Source organism: Zootoca vivipara, chromosome 8 (genome assembly GCF_965207765.1).
Source record: "Zootoca vivipara chromosome 8, rZooViv2.hap1.1, whole genome shotgun sequence".
Taxonomy (NCBI): domain Eukaryota; kingdom Metazoa; phylum Chordata; class Lepidosauria; order Squamata; family Lacertidae; genus Zootoca; species Zootoca vivipara.
Window position 1 is genome coordinate 21,828,626 of NC_142591.1, and position 18,932 is coordinate 21,847,557.

Here is an 18,932-nt window from a genome sequence, read left to right on the forward strand (position 1 = left end):
ACAAGAGCACAAGACACACTACATACATTCAAGGTGAAACCAGTTCTGCCCACAGTTTATTTAAAGACAAAGAAAGATTAGAGAGCAACGGGAAGGGAAGTCCTATCAGGGAAAGCCCAGGTGAGAATTTGTATCTGAAGGAGGTTCTTGAACATGATAACAGAAGAAGAGAGTTGGATGACCAGAGGAAGGAAATTCTGGTGCTAGGCAGCTGCAGCGGAAAAGCAATGTGCAGGAACAGGAAAGGTAATTTTAGATTTGTTTACTTAAAATATATGCCTATCCCCAAATTAGCTCAAAGCAGTGCATAAAAATAAAGTAATGCAATTTTAAGATTGCAAAATCCCACAAATGGAACATAAAAAATAGCATCCGCTGCTCAAAGTAAAAGAGAAGGAGGACTCAGGCAACTAAATACTAAGTGAGAAAAGAGGATCTTAGAGCTCTTCAGAAATCCTCATAAGAAGGGTAGTTTCTTAACCTCATCAGGTGATTCTGAATCTTTGGAGCCTTCACCAAAAAGGCCCTGCTCCCAATTGTCATCATCTCAACCAGGCTGTAGATTTAGGGCAGTGAAGCCTGCTTGATAGGACTGCCTAGGCAAGCTCTTTTAGGGATAAGAGTCCCAGGCTACGAAGGTCCCAGACCACAAATGGCTTTAAAGGTTAAAAGCACAGAACGAAGGTTTTGAGGAGGAACATGCGTTTTGGTCATCTCTCGAAAGGTCAAGTGGCCAAGCAAGCAACATTTCAGGGGTTTTATTCTGAGTCGTACACTGGGGGAATCCAAAGTAACTAGAACTACTGGTCCAAGGAATCTTCATATTTGCTGATAATCTGAACCTATACATTTGAAACTAAGGAGTATATCTCTCATCCAATAATCTAGAATAAAGAAGCTTGCATGTACTGAATGCAGCAATGGGCTGTATAGTCTTCCAGGGGACAAGATAGATTAATTTTCTCTGTAGACAACCTAATGGCTTCATCCTGCAAAACCTCAGCAATCTGCCTTTTGTCCCTTGACATTAAACTCAGGTAAGGTGACTTGCATTTCTGTAAAAACCATCCCATGCTGCAAAAGTCAGGTAGTTTGGTATTATTCTTTTTTTAAAGCCAACACTGAAGAAGACTAGCTATCCTATCAACAACCTCTGGTTTTCTCCCTTCTTAATCCACAGGAATAAAATGCGCAAAATGTCTATTTTTGCCTTGCATAGTTCCGGTTTGCTGGAGGGTGGTTGGGGGGGGGGGAAACGGGAACAATCTTCCCTTTTGTACTTATTTCCTATCCTTCTATCATGAGCAGAAATCAAAACTGCTTTCAGCCATGACCCTGATGGGATATCCCACATGACAAATCAGGGAGAGTTTTGGAAGTTTCGCAGCTGATCTGTTCCTATGCAGCTCTCACTGCTAAAACTGCACAGAAATCATAAATAAGAGGATTAGAGAAGAGAAGGTGTCTGTGCTCACTGGGAAGTACAATAACCATAATGAATCCAGCGGAGATTCCCGTGAAAAGCTGAGGAATGACCTGAATAGGTGGCAACATCTAAATCCAAAGGGTATTAAGCATAGTAGCCGGGAGGCTGAATGCTGCAGTAGTCGACTTGAGAAATAATAAAATTGTGTATTGAAAAGTTGGGAGTCTCTCTAAATAGAAAAGAGCAAATTCCTTGCTATATTGATTAGTTGAAAGTGGAAGGACTTCGCAACCAGATGGGACATATTGGGGGGGAAGAAGAAGTAAACAGTTTCTCAATATTTTGATCTTGAGAACAAAACAAAAACAAAAAACCCACAAACAAGTTAAAGTGATTCTGTTGAGAGAGGCTGAGGAACATGAAAACTCAGAATATTGGTTTTGGCAGAGTTTTCAAGGGAATTAGGCATACAATAGAAAGTTGGGTAAGTGAAGAGAGAGAAAGGTAAGAAATAGTAGTATTGTAAATCCTTAGCGCAAATGTGATATTGGAAGAAAATTAGTGGATAGCAAAAGCGAGAACATAAATAATATTTCATAGTGAAGGATGAGCCAGTCACTATAAGGTTAATTCTTTTCTTTTTCTTTTTACACTGAAATTCCATTCTCTTTGGAAATATCTATGCAGCTTACCTGGTGGTATTCAAGTCCACATTTGAAATCTGCTTAGCTTAAGAGCATCATACGCCCTCATACATTGAGCTGACTGGTGCAGCTGGTTTTGCCTACATTATTCCAGTCTTGAAAGAGGTTCGCCCTACCTGTTTGCTTTCAGGGTGCTGTTTGGTACTTACTTTCAAAGCCCTAGATGGCTTGTGACCCAGCTTTGTTGGTTAAGGAGTTATCTGTCAGTTTCATCTGGTGCTTTTATTCTGGTTGTGTTTTATTGTATTGTTCATTTTTTTCATGTTTGTACAACTGCTCAGAAATCTAGTACGATGAAGTGTGGTATGTAACCGTTTTAAACAAACGAATGACGATGTGCCGGAGGCTACATGGGAATAAAGACAGAGAATTCAGATGATTAAAGTTGCAAAACAAGTTCCATTATGGTGTTGTAACAAAATTATGTCAAATATACACCTTTCTCACGTCAAGCCATGTTTAAATGTTTAAAGTCTAAGAGCTTTTTGCGAGGGAAGCTGATGTGAGAAGCATTTGTGTTCTGTTAACAACTGAATTATACAATGGAAAGTGCATGGCGACCGGGTGGTTTTTTGGGGGGTGGGGTGGAGAGAATGTTCTTTTGGAGAAATAACAGCTGGTTTTGTGAACACAGAAAACTGACGAGTAAAGAAAACCTGCCTTGTAAAATTCAAGGGCTCGGACAGGAGGAAGTCAGTAATGAGGAGAGGATGTTAAGAAGGGAGAAAAAGCATCACCTGCTTTATCCATACATGTTGAGGGAATTCAAAAGTTTGGACTCCAGATGTTGAGCAAAACCCCAATTTGCAGGAGTTTCCTGTCAGTTTCCACTAGTAACGTTAATTTACAGCCACACGAGAGAGCACTTTGGTCCGTCGCCAGTTCTATCTTTGCATAACTGCAAATGGAAGGGAAGCTCTTGCAATCAAGCAATCCCTTCCAGACGAAGATTTTAGATTAGGAGATATCATCTGCCTGGTAGGATTAGTCAGCTCACACTGGCGGGAGCTGAAATGCAAAATTCTCCCTGCATCCAGCTAGTTTCCCATAAAATGGGGTTGAGTTAGGGCTCCATATTAAAGGAGATGGGTGGCAAGGGATGGGACCAGTTTTAAGCAAGTGGCTTTCATATTGGGGAGAAATGGTGGCACGGCGACAAGAACATATAGTTTGCATGCAGGTTCGATCCCTGGGATCTCCTTTAAAGGCTCAGCAGGCAAGACTGGTTGATAGATGGACTACTTCTGGGTCTGTAACCCGAAGCGTTTGTAACCCGAAGCGTTTGTAATCCGAGGTATCACTGTATAGAACAATGAAGGTGGCAGATGGGCCTCTGTGGGGAGAGAATTCCACAGCTTAAGGGCTGCCCACAGAGAATGTCCTGCCCTGGGTTGCCAGCCCCCAAACTGTGCCCAAGAACTTTTTACAACATGGCAAGGTTTTCAAGGTGGCCATGCAGGGCTCCCTCCAACAGCCAAGTTGACATGGGAAAGGCTCCCTCAGCATTTGAAAACCACTTTTCTGTGCTATTTATTCAGAGCAGATCCTGGTGACCAAAGGTTAAAGTAATTGTGGGAATGCCACAAAAAATTGCTTCCCCATGTAAGAGCTTTTACTGGGTTTTTTTTTATTACAAAAACCAACAACTTTTTTTTACACTAGCCTGATATTTTACACCAGCCTGATATTTTGTGAGAGGGCAGGTATATAAATACTTTTATACATGAACAAATAGTCCTTGACATTGGGCCTTGCGCCAGGGCCCACTTGTGCTGATGCCTCATCTGGGTCCTTGCTGGAACATACAGTATGTTTCAGAGGAACACTACAATGAGTGCTCCAATATATTGTGGGAACTTAAGATGGTGGCTTGCACGGTAGCTACTAGGCAAGTTTGTGTGTAGTGGGGTGGTGGTGTCCCATTGACAAAGGGTGTCCCTCAAAACTGCAGCCAGCCCTTACTGGTGTCTAGCGATATTTAGTGTGTGAAACTTTGCCATCACATAGTGAGTCTTCTTCATGTCTTGGCTGTACATTCCTAGTGACCTTTGGGGGTCATGAAAAAACTGTGTTAATTAGCCTTAAAAGGAGATCTTGGATTTACGGTATCCTGGATATTCTAGCAAAGGAGATGGTTATCTGCCACTGTAACTCCCATAGAAAACTCTCCTCCTCCTACGCTTGTAATGTCCCAATGTGCTATTTTTTTGCTCAGCCTGATTGCATCGCATGGGTAGCTGCTGCAGTTATATTTAAGGATGTTGCTGGCCAGCAGCCAGTGGGTGCTTTCACACAGCAGCTTGTTGTGGACTTTGTGCTGCTTATGTGCAGAACTCTTTCAGTGTGTCCACACGAGATCATCAAAATGCCCGCCTGCACTTTGTTTAATCTGGATTTTCTCTTACCATGCAAAATCTGATAAGTAAGCCTAACCAGTTGTACATTTGCAGTCACTCCTGGTATGGAATCTCTTGAGGACATTTTAGGGTTGTTTATGGAGGGGGGCATTTGTCATCCATGTGGTGATGTTTCAATGGGTGGCCTGTATGCTCCTCACGTGAGATTTGTGCAAGGCCTGTAATCATTTGGGCTGCTTAGTGCTCTGAGTCATATGTGTGTGAATCATTCTTTCTCAGTCTTCTTTCCCAGCTTTCTCCAGCTGATACTCAACTTCAGCTAAGGCACCCAGGGATCGAGGGGGGTGGATCAAATTAGGCTTGTGCCTCTTCTTGCTGTTTTTCCAAGCTTCCACAGGAGTAGTGATGGATAAATCTGTCCATTTTGGTTCTCAAAGTTTCCCATTTTTTCCAGGATTAAGTTCAGTTCTCCACATTTTTTTTCAGCTACTTGATTCTGGTGAACTCCTCATTGAAAATTCATCAGCATTTGAAGTGCAAATTTCTCCTAATAAACACATTTTTTTGTATGCAGCTTTAACTAATGTGCACTTCTTTTGCAAGCAATTTTCCCCAGTACATGTTATTTTCATTTAACATATGCTCTTTTATGCACACTTAAACCTAATATACGTACTTTTGCACATCGTCTTTGATTGGAGATGTGCAGAATTCAAAGGAAAGCTGTGTTTCGGTTTGCATATTGGTTTGAGAAGTGTGAGTTGGGTAGTTTCTGATTAAAATGCAAACAAACAAAAAAATCAAATCTCTTTTCCATCCCTACCCAAGAGTCCCCTGCAAAGCCCTGCTGCCCACAATCAAGTGAGAGGTAGCACCTCTGGTCCCCATCCTGCACTCCACCTTTGGTCCCCATCCTGCACTCAGCTCTCACCTATGGCTCCTAGAAGTTGTCAGTATATGACAGTGGCCACACCCCAGCTTTGACTGGCTGGCTAAACCAGGTGAGGGTCGCATATGGCTCTCAAACCCTCAGTGAGTTAGGGATTTGCCCTGCATATGAAGACAACCTCTGGGGGATCGAGTGATTGAGACCAGTAGTGGGTCCAATGGTCAAGAAGGCAGTTTCTGCAGGTGCTTAGAGGGGAGTGAGGGGCAGATGGGGCTCATCAACCTGGGAAGGTAGCCCATCTAGTAGGAGGAAGAGGCCAAGACCTCTATACACACTGCCCAGGCTTGCACCCTAGGGAGATCACTTTGGTGCTGTTATTGCAGTAGTTTGATTTCACCCCCGGAGTGGCACTCCATTGTATCTTGAGACTGTATAAGGAAATAAGAAAACTGACCAAAGCAGAGTGCAATATTAGTAATGCAATATATTTTCCACAGGTTCAAAAAAAAATATCTGATGATATTGCCAAGTGGAAATGGATGTTTTGGCCTCGCTTTAATTATTAGGCCACGGTCTATGGAAACAGCACGTTAATTTTCCAGTACTCGGAATCAAACCAAAAGCCGACATCTCACAGTGTGCTTTATTTTATTTCTCTCTCACACAAAATTAGCTGAAGACATGGAACGTTTAACGGCAGCATGATTTACGTCGACTTTAAAATAAAACGATGTGATTATTTTAATAAATGGTAATATACAGGCAAACAATTTTTTTTAAAAAAACAAAACCATTACATACAACATCCAAAACATGGAAATAAACTAGACCTGTGTATTACAGCAATGCTGGTGCTAATTAAAATCGAAACAGAAGAAAAATACGAGCACGGTCCACTTGCATGGCTAATTTGCACAGCTAACCTGCTTGCAGTGCAGTGGAAAAATGAGAAGTAGCAACTGTGCAAGAGGCTCCAATTTCATCATCAAGCCTTCCTCTCTGCTCAGTGCAAGTTACTTGTGCTTGCAAGTAAATGTTTGCAAGGTGCATAGAGGGATGGCTGGGTGGGGAGATGAGAGAAACATACATAATGTCCCATGATTGCTGCCTGCATGTGTGTGGATAGATGGAGAGGGAGGGAGGTGGTAGCAGGAGCCCTGCTTGGAAGAAGAAGAAGAGTTTGGATTTGATATCCCGCTTTATCACCACCCTAAGGAGTCGCAAAGCGGCTAACATTCTCCTTTCCCTTCCACCCCCACAACAGACACCCTGTGAGGTGGGTGGGGCTGAGAGACTTCAGAGAAGTGGGACTAGCCCAAGGTCACCCAGCAGCTGCATATGGACGAGCGGAGACGCGAACCCGGTTCCCCAGATTACGAGTCTACTGCTCTTAACCACTACACCACACTGGCTTGGAACATCTGTGTATCACTGTTGCGGCAGCCCTTATGAGTGGACCGTGCCCTTCCTTGATGGTTTAACTGAGGGAAAAGTACGTAGACACCTTTGCAGGATTAAGGGAGTGTTCCAGCGTGGCTGGAAGTTGTGTATGGATGAAGCTGCATTAACTTTAAGCATTTAAAAAACAAACAACCCCTTCCCCCTGCTAATTAAATTAACTCATCTTTTGTTTTCTCTCAGTCCAGTTAGAAAAGAAAATGTTGCTGCTTTCAGAAATGTTTCAGCCTTCCTACTGATGCAAACCCTGGTGGTTCTCTTTGTGGAATGAAGCCCTCTTGCGTCACCCACTGCCTCTGAACATGGAAGGTCTGTTTAACTTCTCCTGCTAGAACCCAAGCCATGTAGCACCACTGCATGCTGCTTCCATTTTGCTGCTGTTGTTGTTTAGCACTGGAAAGTAGTTAGTGGCTCATCATACCGCAATGCTCCGGGGTCAAATGGAACCTATTGAAAAGGGGCTTACATAAACCACAGCTGCATAGCCATTCGATATCTGCAGAAACAAATTCCCAGTGCCACGTCAGCAAACACTTCTGAGCTACACCGGAGGTCCAGGGTCAAGCTGTTTCTTCTTCTGCATAACGGCTCTGGCCTCGTGATCAGGAGGAGGACAGTGGTGCTCAGGGAAGGGGTGGTGGTGGTTAACTCTCCCCACCTGCCGTGTTCCCAATGGAAATCACTCCTCAAAATCTGCTAGTAGAGTTGGCAGGGAAGCTTCCATACATTGGCACTTAGTGGAAGCTTTCCTCCTGGGGAAAGCAGCTGTAGATAGGGGTGGGACAAGGCTGTCAGCTCTGATTTCCGTTTCTTCCTTTTCCAACCTTAAGTTCAGTATGTCACATTGATACATCTGAGATACTTTTAAAAGTCCTCGCAAATATTCACCAGCATTTTAGGGCACACTCCTCCTAATGTACATGTTTGTTTGCTTTCCCCTAACATTCTACATTTTGGTTGGAGACGTGTGAATTCTGAAGGATAGCTTGCGTTCCAGTTCCCGTATTGTTTGGGGAAGTGCAAATTAAAATGGAAAAAAGCAAAGGGGAGTTTCTCTCTCATCCTTAGCTGTGGGTTAGCTATTTTCATCAGAACCATGGAGGGGCAGGGAATGGTTCACTTTCCTCCCCATCCCAGTATCAATCAAAAATACCTATGTTAAATACATTCCAACAGTTAAGATCATTTATAGTTTGGTCCTTAGTAGCCTATATGGGGTGAAACAAAAACCTCCAAAAACAAAGTTGAAACCCAATGCACTCCGACCCACTTGTCGTTGAGAGCCGCTCTGCCATCTTTAGATGCTGGCTTTATTACACCTGAAACTGATGCAGAAGGGAAGAGGGGTGCCTGTGTATTTTGCTTGCAGCTCAGTGTTAATACTGGAGCAGCACAGCTTTGGAATATGAGCACGCGAAACCTAACCAAATTTGGGGGTGGGGTGCAGTCACTGAGGATTCCAGTGTGTGTGTGTGTGTGTGTGTGTGTGTGTGTGTGTGTGTGTGTGTGTGTATTTGGGCAGGATAGTTTGGTCCATCTCCCATAGCTCTTTTTTTCTTGGGGGATCTTCAATGCTTCCTAGGAAGCCTGCACACAATGTATTTGGCCATGGAGGACTGTTCTGGAGGCATTTTCTTACTTCTTCCCATTCACAGATACCGCAAAAGCTTCACTGTTAACTACCTCCCATCAGTTTCACATGGTAGGAGGACCTGTGGCACGGTTAGAGCATGGTGCTGATAACGCCAAGGTTGCAGGTTTGATCCCAGTATGGGACAGATGCATATTCCTGCAATTCTATGATTCCTTCTATGTGCAGTTATTTTCTCAGCACTCTCATTTTTTTAGAACTGGCCCCTCAGAACTGGGTTATTATGCACAAGGTTAATGAGAGCCAGCTTGGTTGAGTGTATAAGTATAAATGAGCACACAAGCAAGAGACTCCTGTGGAAACGTCAGTTCTGCTGTGGAATTATGGCATGGCCTAGGGGGAGTCACTTGAGTCTTGGTTCCTTGTGCAAGGGCAAAGTGCTACTGATTTGATGTTTTGCAGGGCTTCCCCACCCCTAAACCAAAACAATGTACCAGGTGAAACCAGGAAAGGCTGCCAGTCACAGTGAAAAAGCTCAGGGAAAGGGCAGTTTCAGGCTTTTATATACATTCAACCTTTCTAAATATGTTTAACATGACTATTAGCAGTATCAACTGTCCTTATAGCTAGTGCAGCCACAACACTGTACAATTCTGCAGCAAAGATGGGAAGAGGGAACACCGATGATCACCTGCATAAAATATAGACTACCAACAGCACACCTGACCTTCTCTGGCAAACACCTATTACGATATTGAGAAGCCCAGCGGACAGAGACACAATAAAACATCAATTGTCAGCATCTACCTAAATGCCTGTAACGTGACTACTTCAAATTACACCTAAAGCAGCTTTGAAAAGTCTCGGAACTGGGTGATGCCACAAAATAAAACTTTGTTCAAAGAATCATGGTTGAATAGCAGCACAGACATATAGTTCATTCTCATTACCATTTCATTTTGACAATTGTAAACCTTCAGCTAAAAAGGAAAAAAAAAAGACCCAATTCTTTGTTGCTGGTAATGTTTGAGGCCCGTAACCCACTATTTATGATGAGGAGTTTGCAGTTACCATTTGAAGCGTGCTAAATAGAGAGCTTGAACCTAGCTCCATGTTGCATTGCTTAGGGTCAGGCTGCCCAGCCTATTTGCTGGCTCAGAACAACGAAAGCTGCTGCCGTCTTGACCCATGCATAATGGTTGCCTTGCACAAGTTGGGAAGTATGGCACCAGATTCTCTGCCTGCCAAGCATGTTGCAACAGTTCAAGGGCAAGGGCGATCGGGAGAAAGTACAGATCTTGGACACAGGATGCCCTTTCTTCTCCCATGTCGTACTGCAACACGTCTCAGCAGGTTTAGGATATGGTGCAGTACTGGTTGTTCCCATGCTGCTATTGTTCCTCATCACGCCCTTGCGACCCCTGGGCACCATTCTAGGGCAGTGTCTTCAGCCCTGGGTCCCCAGATGTTGCTGCCGAATGGTCAAGAATGATGAGAGTTTTGTAATACAACAGTATCTAGGGACCCGAGATTGAAGGATGCTGTCCTAGGGTATGTTTGCACCGAGAGTTGAACGAAAGGGCTACTTCAAACACATATGACCATTACTTATTGGCTGTGACGATATATGTGCATACTCGCCACTGATAGAAATTTCACATCACTTGATGCCAACCCAAACAGTACTTTACAACAGAGACAGGTTGCATATTGAACGTGAAAGCCTCATCTTATGCAGAGTTAGGCATGCTTAAACCACTAAACGCACCTATCCTAGCATAGAACCCCTGGGCTGTGAGAGTTGCTAAGTACTAAGCAACCAAGTGAGGAAAGATCAAGTGATATGTGAACCAGCCCTTGGTGAAGTTATTGGAATAGAATAGAATAGCATGCAACACTGATGAAAATCATTTAATACTGCAGCTTCAATGGCGCATGGAAAGCTACCGTATGTGTTATGCAACACATAGGTACCTCCTTTGTAGCGTAGTTACTTGGGTTCTCAGAAGGGTGTGGTTTGTTAAACAATTGATTCCTACCCCCATATGTTGTTGTGTTGTTGTTTTTTACTCTTCGGACAACGCAGTAAATTTTAGAAATGTTTAAAGCCGTTGAGTCCCCTAGGATGAAGGTGTGCCTAGCTTCCTCTGAACTGCTCCTTATAAATGCACAGTTTTGACATTCATTCATAAGCATTTCAGCTTTTGCAAAGCTAAGCATTTCAACTTGGTGAAGTTAACCCATGGTATCTAAGGTACATAAGTTTGAACAAATGCCTTTATACATTTATTTCTGCCGTGAAGCATAAAAGCTTAGTTTACTGTCGCACCTGAAATGACGGGTACAAGTGCCATAACTGCAGAGTAGCTACAGCAATGCTGAGATGCATTAACACACTGGGCACACTCCCCAAGGAACTTTTCTCGCACACGCTCCATTTAAATGACTGGGAGCTGGACAAGAGTGGCTCCTTGGTGGATTCTGCCCATCTTTTAAAAAGCAGCTTTGAAGACATAATATAAACTACAGCCTTAAGCAATGAAAATATTACATTCCCTAGATTTTTTTTTGCATATAATGCCACAAAATTAAGATATTTCACTCAGATCTGATAAGCTGTCTTCTTTCTTTCTTTCTTTCTTTCTTTCTTTCTTTCTTTCTTTCTTTCTTTCTTTCTTTCTTTCTTTCTTTCTTTCTTTCTTTCGCTTTATTTATTTATCTAGCTATGTCATCTTAAGTGTTAAAGCAACTGTACTTCAGTCCAGATATTTATTATTGGATGCATATTAATGTATAAAATCCATTTCTGTACAGTTTTATAAACAGGGGAGGTTTTTTTAAAGATGGAAATTTTTACAGGAGTCAGACATGTCCATCACATCTAATTTAGATTTTGTTCCTTTGGGGCATGTATTGTTTAAATAAAATAAAAATAAAATAAAAAGCCCTCGCATTAATATGGCCCGAAACTCATTGACTGGATCCAAAGAACTAATGGAGAGTTGGCTTTTTGTATATGCTGAGACTTTTCTGGCTCCCCACAGCAACATCACAAAACTGCTCATGAGGGCTGGTGGGGCATCACCCCTCCCCCGCCCCGTGCAGAATCCCAGGGCAGATCTACACTCGTGGTTTATAATGTTAAAAATGTGTTATTAAAATGTGCCACCAGAGGGTGCTGCAGAGCAGTGAACCACTGGCAATGGAAAACTGCACTGAACATTACGTAACGTTATATTTAGTAACGTTTAACAGATCTTTGTAGATCCAGCCCTATGCTGTAATAAGAGCTGATGCTAGAGGCAAAAACTGTCCTGAGCATGCAGGAAAGCATTTGATGTACTGTATGTATGGGTTTCTTTTGACCCCTTGGCCTCCCCCCCCTTAATGTATTACACTGATATCAACAACTGGCCATTACGGCAAAGCATCCAATCTAGAGTTGCCTTTGTTAAAGTGGTAGATATATTTGAATACATGACCAGAGGTGCTTCTAGGCGGGAGCTTAATTTGCTAAATGTTATTGAGCTATCACAAACATGTCATTACCAACAGGTTTTCCCCCCCTCTCCTATTGGACTTTCCTCAGAAGGGGTAAATCTCTCTCTCTCTCTCTCTCTCTCTCTCTCTCTCTCTCTCTCTCTCTCTCTCTCTCTATATATATATATATATATATATATAGATGGGAGTGAATACAGACATGTTTGCATGCATGTTTGAGAAGCACTGAACCCACTGTAAGGACCCTCTTGGAAGCACTGGGGAAGAGACCACCCTGCCAGTTCTTTTACTTTAGGGGTTGAGTCCACCTCAGGCAACCCAACCCCATTCAGCTGTAACTTGCTCTTAAGTACCTTCAGCAATGAAGATTCTGCAACACCAGCCTCATTAACAGCTTGCCTGGTCAGTGTAGGTGACCAGGAATTCCCTATAAGCAAGTCAGTGGCCTGGCAAAACAAGGACAGCTCACTCCATCAATGGTCTACTTGGGAGAAGGCTATTCATTTTACTAGCTTGCTGACTGGCTAGTATAGCATATGACCCTCCCTCTGCAGCCAGCATGGAAGAATGGGCTACTAGCCCCTTTGTAAGCTAATGCTTTTTTATTTTTTGGCAGGCTAGTAACTTCTGTTATTTACAAAGCTGCAGTACACCAAGAAGCCCTCAAGGGACCCACATCTTTGAGGAAGCCTACCTCCTTCACCACTGCCCATTCAATTTCCACACACCTGCCCCAGAAGGAGAAGGCCAAGGGAAGCGAATGGTGCTTCTTTTTCTTCTGTTTGCACACTTGTGAGGACAGGTGAGCTCGCAGCAATAGCTAAGTATAGGGCCCGGGGGCTCTGGTGATCAGCAGTGGGTCATGGCAGGCTCTCAGCGATGCTCAACCACGATGGCAGCCGTGCTTCTAGCGATCTATCTCATGCTACGTGTTTAGGATTTTTTAAAAAATAAAATAAGGTACTCTCAGAAAAGTGGTCTTATTAAGTACTCTGCTTTCATCTTATTGAAAAGGATTAAAAACAAGGATTCCCCTCTCCCTCCCCTCTTCCTCCCCAGGTTTCCGTACAAAAGGCAATAGGCACCTTAGGGAACTGGATGATGTCTGTGAGCCTATGCAGATGGAGGCAATGGATGCATTCCTGATCCTTTTGAAGACGGCCTTAAAGAAATAACCAGGGCGCAATACTATTGAGGGGAATAAAGCTCCACTTAAGAGAAAAATAAAATGGAAAGAACTTAATTTGGGTGTGGTGTGTGTCTGTTTTGATAAAAAATGGCAGATCCGAGCTAATCTCTGTCACCTGATTTCAATTCTTGGGCCTCTCTTGGCTTCGAGATGCATTATTCAGCAACCAAAGTGAATTGCTTTTAAGACCACCACCCCAGCCCAGCCCAGCAAAGAAGAAATCAGAGAGTAAAAGCAGGATCAGCTGTGGGTAGACTCTTAGCTCCAGTGGGGATGCGAGCCAGAACATCCAGGCTCCAGGTCCTGCAAGGCAGGTGCAGGCACTTACGGTTTCCTGATGGCTGCGTGGTAAAAGTGAGGATTGAAGAATACACTCTATAAACAGAATATTTGTTCTGCAGTTCCGAAGTTATTTCAAATCGTTTCAAATCGTTGCTTTGAGGAGGCACAAACGGTATCCTCCCAACGATGACCTACGGTGGTGTCGAGTGGCACAAAACAGTACATATATCGGGATGCTTCACAAGTTGGGATGAAATCGTATTCCCAGATGTCAGCTTTGCGCCTGAGCTGATGAGCTACATGGGCTATATTACTGGCCTGAACCTCGCGTTGTTTCTTGCTCTGGATAGGTACCATGTCGAATTGCTATATCCCAAAGGCGTTACTGGCTTGAAATTGCTCCTATCTCATCCATGCTGCGATTTAGCTTCCTCCTTCAGTGGGCAGAGCGAAAAACTGCAAATTTACACCTCTGCAAGTAGCCCATTTACTGTCTTTCCTGCGGATGAAACACCTCGGTCTCTTGTGCCCTATAGTCCAATGTGATAAAAAATAGTCTTGTCCAGCGGCATTTTGCAAGAAAGCTGAAGATCTTTGGAGTGTCCTTGAACTTCCGTTGTAAAGATGCACATGGGTATAACTTGCAGAATTTCAGGAAAATAGCAGGTTAAATGTAAAATATCTTTAATAAATAATTCGTCTCCTGCATTGTAAAAAATAAATGAATATTCCCTTTGGCAGTAATACCGTGTTTCTCATATTATAAGACATGTCTTATATTTATTTTTTCCTCAAAAAAAACCACTATGGCTTATTTTCAAGGGATGTCTTATTTTTTTCCTCGTCCTCCTGCCGCGGCCAGCATTGCTGCTGCGTCTATCACTATGTCTTATTTTCGGGGTATGGCTTATATTCCTTGAATGCTTAAAAATCCTGCTATGGCTTATTTTATGGGTATGTCTTAAAATATGAGAAACAGGGTAGCTGATTTAATATTTAGACAGAAAGATACTTGGCTCATAAAATAATAGCATTATGCTACAGGAAAAACAAAAGCAAAAAAAGCTCTCATGCTTTCTGATCCTCTCTTTTCAATTAAAAAAAAGACTTTTTCATCAGTTCGCCACAAGTTGGTTGAAGTCACTTATGCCCCAGATAAGCTCCAAGGGTGATGCAGGCGCCCACAACAGCCAGACTCAAGATTGTCTTCAGAGGCAGCCATGAGAAATCGAACAAAGGCCTCATGTTGTTGCTGTAGAGCTCCACAAAAGCATCCTAAAGTAAAAGAGAGAGAGGGCAGGATTATTTGTTTATTATTAATAGTCATAACATGACTTTTCACCCTGTAATCCCAGGGTGTGTTACCTGCTGGCACAACAGAGCAAGTTAAGTAATGGGCTATGTACAGTGGTACCTCGGTTTACAAACACAATTGGTTCCGGAAGTCTGTACTTAACCTGAAGCGAACTTTCCCATTGAAAGCAAATGGAAAGTGGATTAATCTGTTCCAGACGGGTCCATGGAGTACTCAACCTGAAGTGTACTTAACCCGAGGTATGAGCATAATTGGTTCCGGAAGTCCGTACTTAACCTGAAGCGTACTTAACCTGAAGTGAACTTTCCCATTGAAAGTAATGGAAGGTGGATTAATCCGTTCCAGACAGGTCCACGGAGTACTTAAACTGAAAATACACAAACCGAGGTGTACTTAAACCGAGGTATGACTGTATACAGAAACGGCAAAGCTGACAACAAAATCAAGAGACAAAAATGATGAACTTTTTAAACAGAAGAGTTGGAGGCCTTTGGTGAAGTATTTGGAAAAGTGGAATCGCAGGCAGGATCCGGGATATGAGCAGCGGAAGCAAGATGACAAAATGATTGCATTAGAGCAGGCATCCCCAAACTGCGGCCCTCCAGATGTTTTTGCCTACAACTCCCATGATCCCTAGCTAACAGGACCAGTGGTCAGGGATGATGGGAATTGTAGTCCAAAACATCTGGAGGGCCGAAGTCTGGGGATGCCTGCATTAGAGGCATTTTTAGTAATAAATAAGAGCTTGAGATACAATGCAGTAGCAAAAGGTTCAAATAAAAATGCTTCAGAGGTTTGGGTGGTTATTCAATATATGAAACAAAGATGTGTGATATATATATATATATATATATATATATATATATATATATATATATATATATATATATCAGCATATTGCAGGAAACTTCAATGAAAGCAGTAACTTAAAAAGCAATTGGAAATAACACCAGCTCTACAGAAGGAGAAGCATTCTGTTGAACTCCATTCTACAACCCCACCTTGCCCAAAGATCAGAAGGCCAGAATTCTAGAACAGAAAATGGTGCAAGCATCCACAACAAACCAAGGGATTCTTTGACATCAGCTGAACTATAAAACCAAACCTGTCATGAGGTGGACTGTTGCCTTGCCTCGGGATTGACTTTGATGTGAACCAACAAACTGAAGTTCAATCCAGGTAAGACTGAGGTACTTTTAGTGAGTGGTTCCTTAGACCAGATGGCTGGATGGGATGTTGCCTGCTCTTGACGGGGTTACACTTGCTCTGAAGGAGTCAGTGGGCAGCTTGGAGCTACTCCTGGATCCATCGCTGTGCCTTGAGGCTCAGGCAGCCTTGGTGATGCAGGGTGCCTTCAGCCCAGATGTTCCCCTACCTGGACAGGGATAGCCTAACTTCTGTTGTCTATGTTCTGGTAACCTCTAGGTTGCATTACTGCAACGTATTACACTGATCCTGGACTGACTGCACTGGCTGCCAATTAGGTTCTGGGCCCAACGCAAAATGCTGGTATTGACCTATAAAGCCTTAGATGGCTCAGGACTGCAATACCTCAAGGACAACTTCTCCACATATGAACTGACCTGGACCCTCCAATAGTATTCATCTCAATACTTTATTCGACCAATAGTCAGAAACAAAAAAACATTTCTCAATACAAAGATAAACATATAAAACTGAAGGCATCAGAGGGATACATAAAAATATAAAAATATAAAACTGAAGGCATCAGAGGGATACATAAATGGGGTATGACCGCGCTACTAAACCTCCTACAGATAACCCACATCAAGACATTCGATTATATGTTTCTGACACTTGAGCGCCAGAAAGAGGAATTTAGCCACTGAGAAGGTTATTTTCCCAGTGGGCTTGTTGAGCAAATATGCTGCCTGCCGTTCTCTTGGTCGGGAACTAAACTGAGATAAATACGGGTCTATAAGATGTTGCCTTAAATCATTATAAAAGGGACAACTCAGTAGAATGTGTTCTGTGGATTCTACCTCACCCAAGGCACAATGGCACATTCTCTGACCGTATGGGACTCCTCCAAATCTTCCCCTCAAAACCGCCAAATCAAGGACAAACCCTCCAATAATCCTCTGAAGCCCTTCTTCATGTGCCTCCTCTACAAGATATCTGGAGGGCGACAACATGAAAATGGGCTTTTTCTGGGGTGGCTCCCCGCCTGCTCGTGGAATGCTTTTCCCAGGGCGGCTCGCGTGGCCCCTTCATTACTTATCTTTAGGTACCAGGTGAAAACGTTTCTCTAGAACCAGGACTTGGGCTGATTAAACCATCTATGCCCTTTTAAATGTGTTTGTGGGAGGTAGGTTTCGTTTTGTACTTTGTGATCTCGTTTTGTATTTGTTGTTGTGAACTGCCCTGTATACAAATTCAATAAATAAATTAACAGTATAAGTTGCAAATGAAGCATTTTGGTAGAATCTTTTCCCTCTTCCCAGTCTAGAACTCTGGGCACGTTGGACTTCTGCACACGCACAGGGGTCTATCGCTACAGTGCCTCCCAAAAATGATGGGTGCTACAAATTCAGCTTACCCTGCCAAGCTACTCCCACCAGCAAGTTAAGGATTAGGAGGTGCAGAGCTTGGTTGTGTCACAGGTACAAAGTTATAAACCAGGCATAGGCAAACTTGGCCCTCCAGATGTTTTGGGACTGCAACTCCCATCATCCCTAGCTAACAGGACCAGTGGTCAGGGATGGTGGGAATTGTAGTCCCAAAACATCTGGAGGGCTGAGTTTGCCTGTGCCTGTTATAAACAATGGTTGAAGCCAGACATCTGATTCTGGATACAGCAATTATTGACACATCTAACATCTGACACAAGATGGCGCATTAGGCTTCTTACATTATGCAACTCAAATCCTGTTCAGCTGAGACAAACAGGGAAATAGTGTTAACTTCCACAATTTATTTTCTACAAAAAGACAGACAAACAAACAAACAAACAAAACAGACTGGCTTATATCCTATTGTTTCTATTATTATCCTTTTAACATAAGCAAGTACGAACTGCCTTTAATACAAAATATAAAAGTTATTCGCCACAGTCCTACACGTGAGTCTGCAGAAGTCAGGGTTAGATATCCTCAACTGAAAGAAACTGCTTCAAGGCTGCCTTATTTTTCTTTTGGATTACAAAGAAAAATGAACTGGCATAAAAGTTTTAATCTTTTGTACAGTATTTGGAATTAGTTAAATTACATTATGTTCCAGTTAGTTAAGATGTATCATTAATAAAAACAATCAAAAGAAGAAAATGTCTAAAATAGAGGAAAAAGCTAACAACACGTTTCTATACTAGCCCTTCATTTTATCTGCTGTCAGGTTGCAACCCAGAGTGTTGCTGAGTTGTCTTTGCCTGCGCATGTACAGACAGTATCAACAAGGCAGTGGACAGGTCATGGTTCAAAAGGCAGCAACCAGACTCTTGTCATCTCCTTGGTCTCCTCACCTTATGTTGGGGGGAAATGGTTAAACATGTGCTTCTAGAGTTACAAGGAAATAGCCTTTTAAATGTACAGGGTCTTGTATACTCCACTGGTCCCTAGCTTTCTCCTGAAATGTTGGGCAGGAGGGGAGATGAGGGACAACTGGGCATGGGAGAACCATCTACAGTGTTGATGAGCAATGGCTACAAGATGGCTGAAGTCTGGGCCACAAAGGGACTTGCTTGGTTAGATGTGCGCAGGTGCTTCGCATCTCCTCATAAAGGTGTGTAAGGACTTCGCCTCATATATCTTAGCTGTTATTGGAGATAAGGAGCTCATTCACACATGTGTGTTATTGGAGCATACTTGACAGCTATGGTGTTGAGGTGACCTGCATATGATCAGGTTTCCACATCACCTCAGACACCGGCTGTCCAATGGAATCTTTCCTCGTATTGATGAGCAAGTCATCACTGGTTACTGGGAGGCTTCCTGGTTCAAGTCAAGATGTTGCCTTTGACCCACAAAACCCTAAACGCCTTGGGTCCTGCGTTATTTCCAATTCAAAGGGACCTATGGTCCTACTTTTTAGAGGCGAGCCTGGCCTCTACAAGGATCACAGGTATGGACCATTTCTTCCACAGACTTTTTATGGACCTTCCTCTCAACAAGCAGGGTGAAGGGTTCCTAGTCCAACATGCCTTTGGTTGCTTGTTCGTTCTTTCAGTTTATTGATTTGCGTTGTTGTTTTTTAATGCCAATTAA

At 42.9% G+C, this 18,932-nt stretch overlaps 1 protein-coding gene and 1 long non-coding RNA gene across 3 annotated transcripts in view; one reads left to right on the forward strand and one right to left on the reverse strand.

Annotated features, from left to right (window-relative positions):
• Nucleotides 1–88: 88 nt before the first annotated feature.
• Nucleotides 89–13,169, forward strand: LOC148684753 (uncharacterized). Its single transcript, XR_015951645.1, has 3 exons — nucleotides 89–246; nucleotides 7,023–7,143; nucleotides 12,986–13,169. It is a non-coding gene; the product is annotated as an uncharacterized LOC148684753 (long non-coding RNA).
• BCL2 (BCL2 apoptosis regulator) overlaps nucleotides 6,002–18,932 on the reverse strand; it is a 137,005-nt gene continuing 124,074 nt past the window's right edge. For both annotated transcript variants that reach the window (XM_088676229.1, XM_035126345.3), the window contains one exon: nucleotides 6,002–14,672. In XM_088676229.1, the coding sequence (XP_088532355.1) occupies nucleotides 14,538–14,672 (135 nt within the window). In that variant the 3' untranslated portion in view covers nucleotides 6,002–14,537. The remainder of the gene's footprint in view (nucleotides 14,673–18,932) is intronic.